Source organism: Penicillium argentinense (assembly GCF_028826775.1).
Source record: "Penicillium argentinense strain IBT 30761 chromosome Unknown utg000004l_segment0_segment0, whole genome shotgun sequence".
Classification (NCBI taxonomy): Eukaryota; Fungi; Ascomycota; class Eurotiomycetes; order Eurotiales; family Aspergillaceae; genus Penicillium; species Penicillium argentinense.
The window spans coordinates 2,196,667-2,213,935 of record NW_026622663.1 but is presented as its reverse complement, the minus strand read 5'-3'; the positions used below and the strand labels follow the sequence as shown (position 1 = coordinate 2,213,935).

Here is a 17,269-nt window from a genome sequence, read left to right as displayed (position 1 = left end):
AAATTAAAAATAAAAATAAAACTTCGGTCGGTCGGTATAGCACTGGAGATAGAGTCTCGAAACAAACCAGCCGAGCTACATTTCCAACCGGACTGGGCCCGATGACCTCTTTATGTCTGTCAGAGAGGGGGAACAGGGGAAACCCCGGATTCCCCAATCTCCCCGGATTGGCCGACGTTTTTGCACGGGGCCTAGCATTCGGGAGTTATCCTCCTTCCAGATAGCGATCGCACTTTGATTTGGACGTGGGGGCTTTCTCCTGCGTGGCCGGCGCCAATGATGGACAGCAGCGATCGCAGCCATGCGGAGAGACACGAGGCTCGTGGCTCGCCTTCGCTCAGCCGGATATCGTGATAGGCAGAGCCGGCCGCGGCGAGACCCCCACGGTGGAACAACTGGAGGTGGGTGCCATGGAGCTTGCGGAGGCGAAGCCACTGAGGTCCGGGGAAGAAGTGGAGAGCTGGTGATGCCCAAAGGCTATTCCCCCACGATTTGTTCACTGGAATCGGACCAAGTCCGAGCATGCCAGCAGTGTTTGATCGGCCGTGGAACTGGTCTTCTCTTTTGAGTTTCCTCCTCAGTCCGGTCGATGCCCCGGGCGCGCATGCAGCAAACAGGAAACCGGGCCCCGACTGTCTGCTCTCCGGGAAGCGGGAAGTCTTGGCTGTTGACCGTGCGATCTTGCGGTCGCGTTTGTTGGTAAAAGGTCTGCACTGCGCTGTTACATCACTGAGATGATCCCAGGAGGTCTACGATGATGCTATCCGCCGATCGAGACAAACGACTGTAGGCTCATGAAGTTCGTGCGTCTCGGTCTCTAGCCACCGGACCGAGACCGACCCTGTCCCGCAGCCACTTGCACTGGAAATTGGTCTCGACGCCACCTCCACGCCCAGACCAAGCATCAGCTCCTGGCCCAGCATCCCCAACAAGCTCAGATCTCGCAGTTACTCCGCGGTGGCCTTCATCATGCCACGCGGCAAGTCTATTCATCATGAGATTAGACTCCTCGGTAACTTCGCAAAAGTTGGTCTAGGATATTCTCCGAGTCTGTTAGTCCTCGTATTCAATTTTCCCCCGCCCCCCGATTATCCCGGACGGATGCCGATATGCGTGTCGCTGAAAAGCCTAATTATTGAGAGAGATAGCATCTCCTTCGGTTCGCCGGGTTACTGCTGCAGGACAGCCGCCCTTCTCGGTCTTGGCATTCTGTTTGACGCAGGCCATCGGCCGAGAAATGACAGTTACTGCCCGTAGTGACGCGGATTTGGACCGATATGCGGGTAATTGCGAGGTCTTTCACGTGAGTGGCTGGGTGCATGGGTAAATCGGGGCGAGGACAGAGTCAGCTTTAAGGTGGGCAGGTGACAATGCCCGTGTTTGCAGCAGTATCACTTGAGAAGTCGAATTCTATAATTACAAGTCTATCGTCTAGAATGTAAACTTCTAGAGCTGGGCTGGGCTCCAAACCTATCTAACAGTGGTTGGAAAGAAAAAAAAAAAAAAAAAAAAAAAAGCACAAAACCTGCAGTACTTGTGGCCAGCCGCCATGCCTCCCAAGGCCACAGTAAGAGCGGGACAACAGCCAAAGCCCTCCTAGTCCTTAAGAGGTATAGGACCAAGAAGCCCAGCTTTCAAATCGCCTCTCTCAATCAAAAAGCCCCTTACACCGCTTAATCCCAAGCGCACCCGCCAAGAAAGGATTAACAAACTGACAATCGGATCCATCCTCTCCTGGAACTTTACCCACTCCTCCATCCTCCGGGATAAACAGTCTCGGCATTACTCTCATTATTAAATAACATCTTATTCCAATGCGGTCGCTCATTAAACCGTCCCCCGAAACGCGGGATATACTCACTCGTCAAGTTCTGGAAAAACCACTGCATCGTGAAAGTGCTATGCGACGGAATCCACGAGTACTCCAGCGTCGCGAAACCCCCACTCGCATTCGCAGGGAGATTATACGTATTCACCAGCTGCAGCCAGATGTCATCGCCCTTGATATTTTGCGTGATGACCGTCGCATCGTCACTCTCGTACCCCTTCATTCCCTTGCCGATGATATCCGTGCTGAGGTAGGGACTCATCCGCACAGATTGTGATCGTGCGTAGTCGACGTACGCTGTGCCTACCTACGCAAGATTTTGCATCGGGAAGAAATTCTCGAATTGACCCATGAATCCATGGTAGCAAATTCCCGCTGGGGTGGGGGTGTGTCGAGATCGCGGCCATCTCGTAGTTTTTGCAGTGGTAGTCGCGATCGCAGCGGTCGCAGTCATTAGAGCAGAAGTCGACGGACGCGGACGTCGGTTTCTTCCCAGTAGATTATGGTGAAATTTGTTTCCGGAACGAGTCCGTGGGTCGTCGCGTTCCAGTCCAGATTGGGGCCGAGAATGTTGACTTGTTCGTACTTTTGCGTGTAGTCTGTTTATAATCTGGTACAGCTCGGTGATTTATCGATTACGTTTGTCGTGCTCTTGATGTAGGATACTGGCTCCGCTTTGATCGTGACTTCTATGATGATTCCCATCGCCTCGATGGCGATGCTGAACGCTTTCAGCAGGTCCGGGTTGCGATCTTTATTAATAACGTGGATACCACCCTTTGCACCGGCACGCGCAGACCGAGATTTGATTCGCGAGATTCTGGTGCTGCTTGCCCGTGGCGTAGGTGCCCGTCGTCGCGGCCCCGATGTAGTTTTGCACTTACTCGCTGCCGAGGTTGGAGACTTGTAATCCCTCTTCTTGGAGGGCGGGAATGAGATCGATCAGATCCCAGCCTCCGCCGATTGTGGCGGTGTGGTTGTCGTGGATTTCGAAGTGTTTTGAGGTTCGTTAGGTTAATGATGTAGGAGTCGAGGTCTGTCTCGCCGTCGCTGACGCACGTAGTGAGGTTTCCAAAGCCGTGGCCGTTTCCGACGGGTCTGAGCATTGTTTTTTGTGGGTGGTGTGGTGGTGGACGAAGTCGACTAGGTCGGATTCATCGGCGGGTACGAAGAGGCCGGTTGCTTCACTGGTTATATCTTACTGCCAGTTGAACCAACGGTGCGCGAGTGTTCCTGGGGCGAGGGCCAGCATTGATAGGAGGGTGGTGCTCCATGATGCCTTGGGGAAACGCATTTTTGGCTATTTCTGGTAGAATAGACACGCACGATCGAGGTTTCACGAGAGAAAACTTACTTTTTTTTTGCTTTTGTAGCAGAGTTGAAAGGTCTTCCAGGTTGAAGCTGAAACACTGAGGCGACGTACACGAGTCAAGCCAAAAGTGGTCCCTTGTATCTGTTTCATGGTCGTTGGTTTTTTGCGCGAACTCTGCTATGGGTCAAACAGGGGTGGGTGATGCTATGGAGATCTTCGCTCTTTATATGCTGCGTGCTGCATACTGGCATGTTTGGTGGGAGTAGCTGTAGCTGCCTTGGGACGGAAGTATACTGACCTATTTACATATGGGACTGGCGTAGAGATGTAACCAAATAATTATTTTTAATTTCCCTTCACTCGCTTCAAATTAGCAATTACAAGAATCTCTCTTCTCGAGTGTTTGTCCTTTTGTGGTAGTGGGTTTAAGTATCTATTTTAGTCCAATGTATTGCACTGATGGTACGTTTGTACTTGGGATGTTAGGCTTGGGATTGACCGCCTTGGGAGATATCGAGATCAGACGGAACAGCAGTTCATGAATTCGAGAATTCCTAAGGGTTCTGTGCAATATCAAAAAATAGTTCCAAGTATGATTCAAAAATTTGGAACATCATGTCGGGGATCATACAATGTGTAGAGTGTTGGGGTACCTCAGTAGTATGTTCTAGCCCGGAATATTGTTAGGCTGGTCACGTTGTCGGTGGCGGATGTACTTCCCCGCTTGATGCAACCATCCTAACCAGCATTCGAGTGAGTACCGATGTAACACTGCTATTATTCGGGGTGTCTGATTTATCTGACTCTCGACTCCGATGAGGAGTCAATTTCCCTCACCATAGTTCAAAATTGTTTGGGACAATGCTCTGATTACTGCCTACTCGTAGACACCCGCACTAATGCTAAGGCGACGTGAATGCCGATAGTGGGGTACCGGGCATGTACGCTAGGGGGTTACTCTAATTCCCTCCAATTATTGCTGCAGTAGTGTATTGCTTTTTATTTTGAAGGACACCTTAAGGTGCCTTGAGCTACTACGTAATGGTTGAGCTCACCGCCGAAGCTACCCTTAAGTTAGGGTGCGGTATAAAAAAACAAAAAAAAGGCAGAAAGAACCCCGCGCGGCCCAGCACCAACTTTTTGCGACCGACTTTTCGCTCCCCTTCCGCACAGTCGACCTCTCACTTTTGGTCCCAACCGTTCCAGGCAGCCCCTCATTTCCCCTTTGAGCGACTGACAGCCCTGCACCCTCTCACCTCTTGCGTCACGCCAATCGCAAGGCGACCAGGCTGGCGCAGTTGCAACGGGCGGAGCTGGATCTGCCAGGGTGCCGCCTATCACACCCAGCATGCGACCACCGATGGAGCCCACCGGCTGGGGCATGAGGAAGCAGATCCACCGGACTCAGCTGGAGATCTCGGACGCCCACTTCGGCAATCTGACCTTCGAAATTCCCGCCGCGCCGTTGGTCGGCATGCCCTCCTCCCTTCTCCCTCTCTCCATCATCGCCTCCTCATGGCCGGTGATACGCGACAGCTCGCCAACGACTCGCGAGTCAGGAAGGCGCCCAACCGCCAGTCGCGCTCCTGCAAAGTCTGCCGGCTCCGCAAAGTCAAGGTACCGTGCTCAGATCGCCCCTGGCCGACGGGACCGTCCGTCCCACTGCCCTTGCCATTGACAGCATGCTGTGAGCATGCTAGGATGGGTGATGGTGGTTTCTGCCGAACGACGAGGCTAACTCTTGTTATTCGTGGTCCAGTGTGACCGTGTCAAGCCCTGCCATGCATGCTGCGCGCATGGGTACCCATCCAAATGCGTGTATGAGAGCGTCCCCGACGACGAGGCTCGGCCGATCAGCCAGGCCGAGGAGATCCGAAATCTGCGCGAAGAGATCCAGGATCTCCGCAAGAGAATAGACGGCCGGCGGGACGGTACGTAGAGCCCGAGCTCACTCAACTAGATCGGTGGATTCTTAGCCTCCGACGGCCCTGGTGAAACTCCCCCCGCTAACGCATTCTCGGCTGCAGGGACCCAGGCCCGGAGCCTCCAGCGGCTGGACACGCTCGAGAGCTTATTTGAGTCTATTCGCTCCGCCCCGCCACGCGTCGTCGATGACTTGGTCCGTGATATTCGAGCCACGCATGGCGGCTTGAAGAGAGAAGTGACGCCGGTGGGGCCGTGGGAGGGCCTCGAGGGTAAGTCCAATCACTCCAAAGCGATGGCGTCGGCAAAATGCTGACTACATGACTCTGTATAGCATACGAGACCTACGATTACCAGCGACAAGGATCTCCGTCATCCGTGATTCCAATCCGCCGGAGTCTCCACAACGGTAGCCCCGAGCAAAACTTCAATGATCCAGTTGTGCCCAATGGCCATGATGACGATGACGAGGAAGACGACGAGTTTGGAGAACTCATGTCTGTGGACAGTGGATCAGACTCGTCGAGGTCATCGGGCACAATTTCGATTATGAGCACGCAGCGTCCGGCAGTGGATGTCTTTGTCGAACGCTTCCTGGATGCCTTTAGCCCCGAAGTGGACATCAAATCTGGGCGAGCTGGCGCCATCCGAGCTGCAGCCGGGATCCGCATGTTCTCCCCACTCATTTCCGATGCGTTCGAGGCGGTGTCGGTGGCCTTCTTTGGACGTTCTATTCAAGACAAACAGATTGAGGCGTCTGGGTTTCGGCTGTATCCGCGTGTGTTACGTGGGCTGCAGGATGCGCTGAACGACCCGGAGCGGTGTAAAGCAGAATCGACGCTGGTGACCGTGATTCTTCTGCTAGCGTTTGAGGTGAGTCTGTTTTTTTTTTTTTTTTTTCCTTGTCATATCATATCAGCGCTGACTCTTTCGACAGAGCGTGGAACGCACTACTCAACGCGGTGTCGCCGCTCATGTCCGAGGCGCAGTGCGCCTGATTGAGCATCGTGGACCGGAAAACCACATGTATGGAGTCGAGCACCTCTTATTCACTGAGTTGCGACCATACTGGATTGGTGGGGCACTGGCTGCTCGACAACCCTCGTTCCTCGCCCGCGAAGAATGGAAAACCATCCCCTGGTCGGCTGGAACGACCACAAAAGACATCTTGCACCATCTCTTGGATCTGGCGGCCGATATCCCAGGCCTACTGGCGCAATCCGACACGTTCCAGGAAGAAGAGCGATCGTCCGTGATGAGCGCACAGGAAAGCGCCGTCAAGCAAGCGTCTATCTGGAACGGAATCACCGAGCTGACGAGTCGCTTTCAACAATGGTACCAAGACTGGGTAGTGGCGTACCCCGACGGCCCCCCACAGGAAGTTGAGCAAACTGCCGACCAAGATTTCCCCATCTTCCGACAGCGCAATCCGCGCACCGGGGCGGTCTTTACCCCGACCAAAATCTCCTACCCCAACCTCCTCCTTGCACAAACTATGTCCGTATATTACGCCTTTCGACTCGTTCTGTCGTCGATCGATACTCGCCCCGAGGACCGCGTAACTCCGCTCGAACAATACGGGTTCGCCTGCGGGATCTGTCGGACGCTCGAGTGGTATATCCTAACTGCGCCGGGTAACATGATCAATCGTCTCGCTTTCCCCACTCGCGTTGCCTGGGAGGGACTTCCGGACCGGGGCCCTGAACGGCAATTCATGATCGAAGTGTTGAAGCTCGTGGAGCGACGGCATGCACTTGGTCTTTGGGGAAGTGGCATGGCCGAGCTCTCTGTTCGCGAAAACTCGCCTCTTAATTCCGATGAATGATGACTGTCATGTAGTTTTGTTGTTGATGATATGGGCGATATTTTAATTCTGTCGATATCCTGATGAGCGAGCGTGAGCGTTCTGTCGTATGGCGCTGGTTTAAAATTTGATTTAAATTCGCACCTTTGTTTATATTCGTTTTTTTCCCTCCCTACAACACTCAGTGCACGTGTGTTTAATGTGTCTGTCTCCCGCAGTGGGTGGCATCCTGCTGCATGTCCCCGGCGCACTGGGCAGCTGAACAATGCATGGAGTCTTTGACGGAAAGCCCTCTGCGCGCCAAAGAGTCCGATTGGGCCTGACCCCACTAGGACGTTATACTGCTAGGCCCAAACGAGGCTAGAGGACGCCAGCAAGACCCTCTGGCCCACCGATTCAACCAGTCAGCAGCCATGCAACACGATCAACATTCGATAGTTTCAGGAACGGATGGATCTCACGTCCGATCAGCCCGATCAGCGAAATGAGGAAAAGGAGAGCACGGTTTTCCTCCGATCCCATAAAAGCCTGACGGGCGTCGTTCCTTGGATCGTGCAAACCTAGCTCAGGACCACGAGGTATCTATAGCTCAGGACCACGATGCCCTCCCTCCGCCAGCTGCTCGCCTCCACCCTGGGGTGCGCCGCCGCCGTCACCGCTACCGGCATTAACGACTTCTCCTGCCAAAGCGACCACAACCCCGTCGTGCTCCTCCACGGCCTCGGCGCCACTTACTATGAAGACCTGAACTTCCTGCAATACTGGCTGCAGAAGGAGGGCTACTGCACCTACTCCCAGACCTATGGCGCCTACGACGGCTTCCCGTTCGTCGGTGGCCTCAAGCCCATCAACGAGTCCGCCCCGGAGATCGCCGCGTACATCAAGGAGGTAACGGAGAAGACGGGCAAAGACAAGGTCGACCTGGTCGGGCACTCTGAGGGCGCCTTCCAGAGCCTGTACGTCCCCAAATTCGAAGGCGTCGCCCACCTCGTCGACAAGATCGCAGCGATCGCCCCGCCAACGCATGCGACCTCCTTTGCCGGCCTGTACAAGCTCGCCTACCTGTTCGGCAACTCCACCCGCGAGGCCGTCGGCGATGTTTTGCACGCGCTGGGCTGCGGGGCCTGCGACGATCTCGGTCTGGATGGTGCGGCGGTTGAGCGGCTGAATGATGGGAAGCCCATTGTGCAGGAGGGGAATAAGGTGACTATCATTGCGTCGAAGTACGATGAGCTCGTTACTCCGCCGACGACTTCGTTTGTGCATGAGGATGGTGTCCAGAATTGGTGGATTCAGGATACCTGCCCTTTTGATCCTGTTGGTCACATTGGGGAGGCGTATGATCTTAATGTGTGGAATTTGGTGAAGAACGTGCTCGATGAGACGCCGGATCGCAAGTTTGTTTGTTTGATTGGGTCGCCGGGGAAGTAGGTCCCATAAGAACCTTCCAGGGCCGGAGCAGGACCCTCGGGGTAATAATATGCGGATTGGGATGGTCGAGCCGAGGGTATTGTCAGGTACCTTGCGGGTCGTCAGGTATCTCGCGGGTGCGGGGGCAATGATCCCACGTACATATGGGATGGATAAGTGTCTTAGTTGTACATAATAATTAATTAATGGTCTATTAATACCTTTGCCCTAGGGTATCCCCTGTCTGTGGCGTTCCGATCCAAATCCTACGCATCCATATGTCAGACAATGCTGTCATCGTGCAGCCCAATCCCCCCATCCAACACTGGTTATACCCTATATGTAGGTACCGACGGTGTCACTCCCTTAGCTTACTGTGCTTCAGTAGGGTAAATACCTGATATCATCGGCACACGTGTCATCGTATCCATCGGACCTCCGGCATTTCCCAATAATTAGGCGCTAACTAGCCTATCACCACCCCCAATTCCGGTGGAGACTCCCCGCCTGCCCGTTCGAGCTTGGCTGGAAGCTTAGCCTTCTTTGCACGCACATCACCGCCATCTTCTCGCCAATCATCACCACCATCTGTCCTCGCGATCCCCATTGTATTTAGATAGTGGTGTTTCGGATCCACCGCCACCGCCCTCGTTGCGCCACGGTTGTCGGGTTAGGGCGCAGACACGCTGGAGACGGGCCAAGTGGCACGGCGACTTGCCGGTTGTACGCTCAAGGGTGATTCGCAATGGATGTGAGGGTGGATGGTTTCCACTGGGGTTTCAGAAAGAGGGGTTGAGCTGTTACTCCCGTTGTAGTTTCTAAGATGTGGTTTGTTGCTTGTGTACCTAGGAGGGGTATAAGTATGTCAGCCAACCCCCTCCTCCCCTCTCCTCCTCCTCCTCATCATCACCTCTTCTCTCTACCTTATCCCACTTTACCTCTCACATCTTTCATCATGGGTTGGTTCCACGGTATGTACCTACCTCCAATGCAGATAATGCTGTGCCCATCCCTACACACTCCCATGCACCATCTTACATGATGTTGATTTTCACCGTGCATATGCTGACACCTTGCCTCTACAGACGACTCCGACGAGTCCCAGCACTATAACAACTACCAGGAGTACTCCCAGAACCCCGAGGAGCACCAGGCCAAGTTCTCCCATGAGCTCATCGGTGGTGCCGCCGCCTACGAGGCCATGAAGGCCTACGAGGACCACGAGGCCCGCGAGGGTAAGCCAACCCCCCACCTATACACTCACCCGACCCCAACACCTCCGACCTCATATTCACGTCAATGAGACTGTACATGGACAATACTAACTGACTGCAGGCAAGGTCGACGACCACGCCAAGGCCAAGGAGATCGTTGCCGGTCTGGCCGGTGCCTTCATCGACCGCGAATTTGAGACCAAGGGTCTGGACTTCATCGACCGCGAGAAGGCCAAGCGTCACGCTGAGGAGCGCTGCTACGACCAGATGGGCCAGAGCGGCCGCTGGTAAATCTCGAAGTTGATGGGGGGGGAGGGGTTAGCGACGCTTTCACGAGATATGGAAATGGAAAGATATCAATGAGCGAATTGAATGAATCTAGCATTCTTGCTACTCTATCACCCCTTTGAAAGCGTAGTTTGTTCTGTATTGTAGAATGGAGCTAGTAGCTGCATATATTGTAGGTATACAGAGTGTATGTGGGGCAGCTCAGCAAACCACCTCGTTGACGGGCGATGCGCTAAAGCCTTGGCGATCGCAACTCACTGCAATCCGTGCACCACGCCCTCCCCAAGGTCCACTCCACCTCTATAGAACTTAATCTAGTGCAAGAGACTAGATCCGGGCTCGGCCCAGCAGAGTTCATCATGGATGCCGAACTGGACGAGCACCTCCAACGGATGAGAGCCAACGTCGCGGAGGTGCGAAAACACCGCGAGCTCATCCAGTTACAAGTCCAATCGGAACGGGAGAATTAACTGGTCCAAGAGGCGCACCAGGAGCTGTACCAGCTTCAACAGGCGTCTCTTCAACCGTCGGTGGCGCCTTCCTTGTGTTGTAAGCCGGAGGCCCAGCACACAACCCCGTTTAGACGCACCCGCAGCATGTTCCTGCCACTCCGCATGGGCAACCGTTTGGCCCGGGGTTTGGGGCGATGAGTCCCCAGGCGAGTGGGCTGAGAATTACGAGTCCGCGTGTGAATGGCGTATTGGGGCTTTCGATTAAAGGGCCTGCGAGGACGTTGGTGGCGGATCAGTTGATGAAGGACTTGCAGGATGATCTGGGGGCGGAGTCTATGATCGCGTTCCCCCGGTTTTCCAGTCCAGGGCTCTCAAGAGTTGGAAGGATACTACTTTCTATCCTGATTTTGTGGATTATCTTGCGATGGTGGAGTCGAGCGTGCCTGATCGGAGTGATCGGAGTGACCGGGGAAGGCGGGCTACCACCTCGACAATCCCTGTGGAACGACCGCGATCGCGACATCGAGCATAGTTGAGTGGGCTTGTCCCATAAGGTGGCATTTATTTGGTGCTTGTATTTTCATTCTCAGAGCTACGGGTTAGGTCTGCAGGGCATGTGGCTGGCGCGGTTATGTGCTCTATCATACCTAAGGTATTGGTTATTTTCTATGCATGTATAGGCGAGTTCGACAATATAAGTAAACGTATATTCTTTTTCGGGGCTCTACATTGTTATGTTTGTGTAGATAGGGTCTAAATTAGGGTGGTTTGCGATTATGATTATGCAGAGTCAATAGCCGTAACTGTGTAGACGGGGTGGACTGGACCAACTATGAGTGCGGCCGAGGGCATCACCGCCGGAGCACTTGACACCTTCACTACTTGAAGCTGTCCAGCAGTCTTCACAGCATGCCCGCCACGAGTTCTGACTCCAGTCAATGATATCAGTCAGGACTATGCAAGCCTTGTCGCAAACCATCTGGGTTGGGATCGTGGCTGACACTTGGTCGATAGCTCTCCTGCGTCGGGTTCGCGATCGTCCACGATCACCCCACGACTCATGCATGCTGTCTGCACAGTATGCATAAGACACATGGACGGAGGTCCCGATGAAGATTCAGTCGAAATGAATTGGCAGCTAGGATGAACGCAGGTACAACCTCAGCAGATCCGATCCGTCGTCCTCTCCGACCTCGTTTTCACCATCCCCGGCCTCTCGGTCGATATACAATTGGACTCCATTGATCGGTACTCAACAATAGCTAAAAGAGGAGAGCAGTGTAGCGCCGATCGCAGCGTTCATGAGTCTCGCACAAACAAGAATTCAGAATTGGACGAACCACGAGCCAGTCTGCAGCACCAACGTGCGTAGCTGCAGTCGTTTGCAGCCGTCCGCCCCATCAGCGCTCCCCGATTTCTCAGCATCCACTCAGCAGAGTCAGGCCATCTCTTATACACCGAGAATAGATCCAATGAAACCCGCCGGGACGGTGTATTGTGATCGACCAGCCTGCCCAAACAGCGACCCCGCAGCCCACCGATTCACGCCCCGCCACTCCCCACCGCGGACCCCTTCGATCGGCGTAGCCATGGCTCACCACTGTCAACCCGGTTTGTTCCTCTTATCTGATTTTCCCCTTCTCCACCTGGGATCTTGGAGGAGGCACCGGGTTTCGCGTCTCTTCTCCTTGCTCTGGCCTCGTGTCCAGAGAGAGAAATTGTTTGTCTCCCGATTCTCCGACCGACGCGCTATTTAGCAGGGACCCTTTTACCCCAACGGACTCGGAGGTCCTCCACTGCCGTGCTTATCGTCGCGTGAGCCATGGACGACTGGAAATCGCTAAATCCACGTCCTGCCTCGCGGCGGCCCTCGTTGCGTAGACGCTTAGCTGTGGCATCGGGTGCTGCGCTCCTGCTTGGCGCGTCGCACTTTTCATGGAGACAGTGGTCCTGGGGCACGCCCGCGGTGCCTGTCGAGGCGCCGACGGTGTCCCAGTCGCCCTTTGGCTGGGATGATATTACGCCCTCGCCCACGCTGGAGTATCATGACTGCGGCGCTGGCTTTCAATGTGCGCGTCTGGAAGTGCCGATGGACTATAATCGGACCGAAGCGGATGGTCGAAGATTTGCTCTTGCGATGGTCCGCATCCCGGCCAAGGTGCCCGTTTCAGATCCCCGCTATGGCGGTGCTGTCTTGATCAATCCAGGTCAGTGGCTCTGCCCTGCCTTGAGAATTCGCTAAGGTGTGCTCATGATTTTTTTAGGTGGCCCCGGTGGCCCTGGAACATTGTCAGCCTTGTTATCAGGGCGCAGTCTGCAGACGATCGTCGACGCAGAGAACGATCCTCAAACAGACCCCTTCAACGAAAATGATAAATATTTCGACATCATCGGGTTCGACCCTCGAGGCGTGGGCTCCACCACACCCACCGTAATGTGTTTCCCCGATCCCATCGCCCAGCGAAACTGGGAACTGCAGCTGGAAGCGGAGGGCATGCTCGGGAGCTGCCCAGATGCACTGCAGCGGAATTGGCAACGAACCCAAGCTTTGAATCAGGGCTGCTCGGTCTTCGAAATGAGCGCTGACGCGGTGGAAGGCGAAGAATCTATGATGGCTTATCTGAATACCCGCCTTGTTGCGCAGGATCTGGTGACCATCGTTGAGCGACATGGCGAATGGCGCGAGAAACAAGGGCAGGAAGCCCAGGTGGCGTATGACCATTGCAACGGTCCGGATGAGTCGCGTGCGATTCTTCGACAGACGCAGTGGCGCGTTGGGAAGGAGCCTCTTCTATATTGGGGACGATCGTATGGCACTGTCCTGGGGACCACGTTCGCCGCGCTCTTCCCGGATCGGGTCTCCCGGGCTCTGTTGGATGGCGTGGTCAATATGGACACCTATTATGAAGGACGCGGACCGAATGTTATTGTAGATGCAGATGCCATCTTCGATCGATTCGGTCAGTATTGCGATGCCGTGGGCCCAAAAATTTGTCCCCTGTACACGAACGGTGGTCCAGAGGCCATCAAAAATGCCTACTGGGCCCTCGAGAATCAAATACTCAACGCCTCGATCCCAGTCATGGCGTCTCGGGCCCGTGGACCAGAAGTCGTCACCTGGACAGACATGAAAGCCATCCTGCGCGTCGCCGTTTACCAGCCCTTACTCGCGTTCCAGACCTTTGCAACGCTAATCGCCGCCCTAGGTAATGGCAATCCCATTCCAATGGCGGACTACAAACACCGCAAGCATTTTGGGTCGTGTCCGTCGAACGCATGCAGCATTGCCGGACCGTGGTCGCCGGAGTGTGCCCAGGGACAGGATAACTCTCTATACGCCAGTGCTGCGATTCTATGCAGCGATGCAGAGTTTTTGACGAAGCATGATTCGCAGTCTTTTCGGACGACGTGGAATAACTTGAGCTCTGATAGTGCGGTTCTGGGTGATTATTGGGCTCAGCTGCAGATGGCTTGTGTAGGGTGGCAGGCCAAGGCGAAGTATAAGTTTAGTGGTAGGTTGATTTCCCAGCAAGAGTTTCTGACTTGGCTAATTTCTGAAGGGCCTTGGGGTGGAACTACTGCTCACCCTATGCTATTTGTTTCGAATAGGCTGGATCCGGTTACGCCTTTGCGCAGGTATGGTTATCATGGTTTCTACGTGAACTAGTGGCCTCTTTCTGAATCTAACTCTCGCAGTGCACACCACATGTCCAAAAGATTTCCGGGATCCGCAGTTCTCGAGCAGAACTCTGAAGGTGTATGTATGATCAGGGTTTTCATCTCGTTCATTAGCTAATAGCCGCAAAAAAGCACACTACGATCGCCGCGCCTTCCCTATGCGTCGCCAAGGCTATCCGAAACTACTTCCAAACAGGAACTCTCCCCGCCGCAGGAACACTCTGCGAAGCAGACATGAAACCATTAGTTGGTAAACCCAAAGACGCTGCCAGTCCTGCATCCATGAGTGTGGGAGACCGCAAGCTTTTGGATGCGCAGCTGGAGGAGGTGATGCGGGGACATTGGCCGAGCGTTTCGTGGCCTTGGAACCCGCCGCAGTATCGCGGAGATTTCTGAAAAGATTGGTAGATTTCTTTCTACATCTTTTGCAACTTTCAGTACTAGATTCAGATTTCGGATGAATGTTCGTGTCTCATATGTTTCTGTCTTAGATAATTCTGGGTTCGTATGTAAAGTCCACATCTTGTGCCGTCCGCTGTTCTGTGGATGTGTTTGTGAGCGATGGTCTCTTCTGCATGAGCGATATGACTCTGAATCTATCATCTTTATTCCTCCATGTCCCTTTAACATTCCTACGAGTGCCCTACACTACATTGCTAAAGCAGTGTTGCCTCGGGCTTCCCGCACGGAGAGAGCGGAGACGCCGCAACCTCGGCTGGCCGCCATCCAATCTGCGTGCGGTGATAATCAGCGACCCCGCTTGAGCTCATCCATACTCCAGATTACTACCAGACCCCGGTTCTCGTCCAAACATTTCTTGACTATCTTCACACTCTCAACACGACACCATGGCTCCCCCCACCGCAACAGAAACCACTAGCTCAATCAGCATGCAAGCGCCGCAATCCTCGCAGACATCCGGCGCCGAAAAGGCCAAGGTCAAGATGCAGATGCCGACCATGCCCAAGTTCGAGGATAAGATGGCCGAGCGCGAATACCTCAAGGGCCGACTGGCTGCCGCGTTTCGCATTTTTGGCAAGTACGGCTACGATGAGGGTATGTCTTCTCGCATGCATTTTCATCTGAAATGAATGAATGCATCCGTCGAAGACTTTAGGTACATGCTCACTCATATATTCTAGGTGTGGCGGGCCACATCACACTCCGCGATCCAGTAGACCCATCCACCTTCTGGGTAAACCCCTTCGGCACAGCCTTCTCCCTCATGAAGGCATCCGACCTTATCCAAGTCGACCACGCCGGCACCGTCATCGACGGCGGCCCAAACCGGATGCTCAACGCAGCCGCATTCATGATCCACTCCGCCATCCACGCCGCGCGCCCCGACGTGATCTGCGCCGCGCATAGTCACAGTCTGCACGGACGGGCATATTGTTCGCTTGGCCGACCGCTTGATATAATCTCACAGGATTCCTGCGCCTTCTACGATGTGCGTGACATCTATCCTCCTCGTCCAGGTTTCTTCGAGAGTAACAAAATACTGACTGATTCAGGACCATGTGGTATACAAACAATTCAACGGCGTCGTCCTAGCCGAAGAAGAAGGCCATAATATCGCCCAGGCACTAGGTGCGAAGAAAGCTGCGCTGTTGCAGAATCACGGCCTCTTGACCGTTGGGCAGACAGTGGAGGAGACCGTGTTCTGGTTCGTTAGTTTGGAGAAGTGCTGCTATGCGCAGCTTCTTGCTGACGCGGCGGCGACCGGCCGTGGCGGGGAGACGGTTAAGATTGATGACGCGGATGCTGCGTTTACTTATAAGACGGTTGGGACGCCGAAGGCGGGTTGGTTTAGTGCGAAGCCGATGTTTGACGTTGTTCATCAGGAGACGAAGGGGGAATATCTCCAATGAAGGCGTAGAGTAACATGAAATGAATACTTCATTACTTCGCCTTCAGGTACTCTAAAGTTTTCTAGTCAATTGCGAGGTTCTGTTTGTGTAGAAATGAAAGTTCGAAACATCTCAGCCCTAGAACAGGGATTCCCCACTCGTGCCTGTCATTCCATTCTGCTCGGACCTTGACGCATTAGTTCTAGCCCATGAGCCTTGTTCGGGGGGATTGATCCACTCTACGGAGAAAATGCCGAGACGACCTTATTCTCCGTTTTTTCCAGGGGGCTGTCTTGATTTAGATTAACGCGTCAATCAGCAGTCCAGGGGTTAGAGGTGGTGAAGACCCCGCCGTTTCACTAGTGGACGATTCTCAATTTAACTCGTTTTAGGTTGAGACAAAACAGCGACTAGATCTTCTTCACCAGGCCCATCGTTTCCACCACTAGCGAGTCATGGCAGTTTCTCCATGTCTGTTCATGAGGGAGTTGGGTATTAATAGGGGCGATCGTTCACCTTTGAGGTAATGATAGTCAACGCTGAAGCTCCTTTCCATCGCAGTTCACAAACCATGCAGCTCCTCTTCGGTCTTGTTGCCGGTGCCAGCCTGGCCAGCGCTGGTCTAATTCCTTCATCCACCTCCCTCTTCAAGCGCGACAGCTGGGGTGGCAGCGTCTCGCTGGGTCCCTCCAAGTCGACCATCATCAATGCCGTGACGACCCTGATTCCGGGTGCTGCACCCTCTTCCCAGAATGGTCAGCTCTTCCTGTGGCCCGGCATGTCAAACGGTACTGGTGATCTGGTCCAGACGACTCTGGAGAGCTGGCCCGATAACTCCTGGTGTGGAGCTACCACTGGCCAGTGGTGTGTTCGTGCCAGTGTTTTTGGATCGTTCGGTCAGCTGGATGGAACTGGAAGCCCCGTCAGTGGCACCGATAAGGTGCGGATTGAGTACAATTTGGAGAGTGATGGAGAGACTTGGAAGCAGTATGGAGTCCGCTAGTCAACAACTCTTTGAGACTTGCTAATCTTTAATAGGACTGTCACCAACGCTGAGACGGGTGCTACTCTTTCCACCTACTCGTACGCCTCTGGGCCGTATATGACTGGGTATGTGTCTTGAAGGCTATTGGGTTAAAAGTTGGATTGAGCAATGAGCTGACTACTATTAGTTACGGCACCGGTACCGAGTGCAACTCTGACTGTACCGGAACCATCGAGGTTCAGCAGTACCTCGACACGACCATCACCCTCGCCTCCGCCGACACCTCCTTCGGCAACACCATTGCCTCCGCATCTGGCGCGACCTATACCGGCCTGAGCTCCAGCCAGAACGGCAAAGTGTGGAAGATCAGCACTATCAACATCCCCGCCATGTCCTAGAACACTTACACTGCACGCGAAAGGCAAGAGATAAGGCTAAAATGAAATTCGTATACAATAAAAAAAAAAAAAAATCCTAAAAGCCATTCAGAAATCCCAAACTCCATTTATGCAAGGAACTGCATTT

The 17,269-nt window shown here is 53.9% G+C and overlaps 7 protein-coding genes across 7 annotated transcripts; 6 read left to right on the top strand and 1 right to left on the bottom strand.

The window, feature by feature from the left end:
* Positions 1-191: 191 nt before the first annotated feature.
* Positions 192-2,934, bottom strand: N7532_003739 (gluconolactone oxidase; the record flags this gene model as incomplete). Its single annotated transcript, XM_056616233.1, has 6 exons — positions 192-713; positions 841-1,016; positions 1,862-2,135; positions 2,303-2,413; positions 2,468-2,605; positions 2,713-2,934. The coding sequence occupies 6 exons, from the start codon at positions 2,932-2,934 to the stop codon at positions 192-194; spliced, it is 1,443 nt and encodes a 480-aa protein (XP_056476590.1).
* Positions 2,935-4,655: 1,721 nt separating this feature from the next.
* On the top strand, positions 4,656-6,888 carry N7532_003738 (Zn(II)2Cys6 transcription factor domain-containing protein; the record flags this gene model as incomplete). The annotated part of the gene is made up of 5 exons (XM_056616232.1): positions 4,656-4,757; positions 4,900-5,071; positions 5,117-5,335; positions 5,398-5,936; positions 6,001-6,888. 5 exons carry the CDS (start codon positions 4,656-4,658, stop codon positions 6,886-6,888), a joined length of 1,920 nt encoding a protein of 639 aa, XP_056476589.1.
* Positions 6,889-7,467: 579 nt separating this feature from the next.
* N7532_003737 (lipase family alpha/beta hydrolase) lies at positions 7,468-8,298 on the top strand (the record flags this gene model as incomplete). The annotated part of the gene is made up of 1 exon (XM_056616231.1): positions 7,468-8,298. The coding sequence occupies one exon, from the start codon at positions 7,468-7,470 to the stop codon at positions 8,296-8,298; it is 831 nt and encodes a 276-aa protein (XP_056476588.1).
* Positions 8,299-9,232: 934 nt separating this feature from the next.
* Positions 9,233-9,782, top strand: N7532_003736 (DUF3759 domain-containing protein; the record flags this gene model as incomplete). Its single annotated transcript, XM_056616230.1, has 3 exons — positions 9,233-9,248; positions 9,363-9,512; positions 9,613-9,782. The coding sequence occupies 3 exons, from the start codon at positions 9,233-9,235 to the stop codon at positions 9,780-9,782; spliced, it is 336 nt and encodes a 111-aa protein (XP_056476587.1).
* A 2,271-nt stretch (positions 9,783-12,053) lies between these two features.
* On the top strand, positions 12,054-14,305 carry N7532_003735 (alpha/beta hydrolase; the record flags this gene model as incomplete). The annotated part of the gene is made up of 5 exons (XM_056616229.1): positions 12,054-12,438; positions 12,496-13,743; positions 13,792-13,867; positions 13,928-13,988; positions 14,042-14,305. The coding sequence occupies 5 exons, from the start codon at positions 12,054-12,056 to the stop codon at positions 14,303-14,305; spliced, it is 2,034 nt and encodes a 677-aa protein (XP_056476586.1).
* A 452-nt stretch (positions 14,306-14,757) lies between these two features.
* N7532_003734 (class II aldolase/adducin family protein) lies at positions 14,758-15,780 on the top strand (the record flags this gene model as incomplete). Its single annotated transcript, XM_056616228.1, has 3 exons — positions 14,758-14,965; positions 15,052-15,359; positions 15,424-15,780. 3 exons carry the CDS (start codon positions 14,758-14,760, stop codon positions 15,778-15,780), a joined length of 873 nt encoding a protein of 290 aa, XP_056476585.1.
* A 550-nt stretch (positions 15,781-16,330) lies between these two features.
* Positions 16,331-17,142, top strand: N7532_003733 (uncharacterized protein; the record flags this gene model as incomplete). The annotated part of the gene is given in 3 exon segments (XM_056616227.1): positions 16,331-16,746; positions 16,798-16,873; positions 16,885-17,142. The coding sequence occupies 3 exon segments, from the start codon at positions 16,331-16,333 to the stop codon at positions 17,140-17,142; spliced, it is 750 nt and encodes a 249-aa protein (XP_056476584.1).
* Between the last annotated feature and the right edge of the window lie 127 nt (positions 17,143-17,269).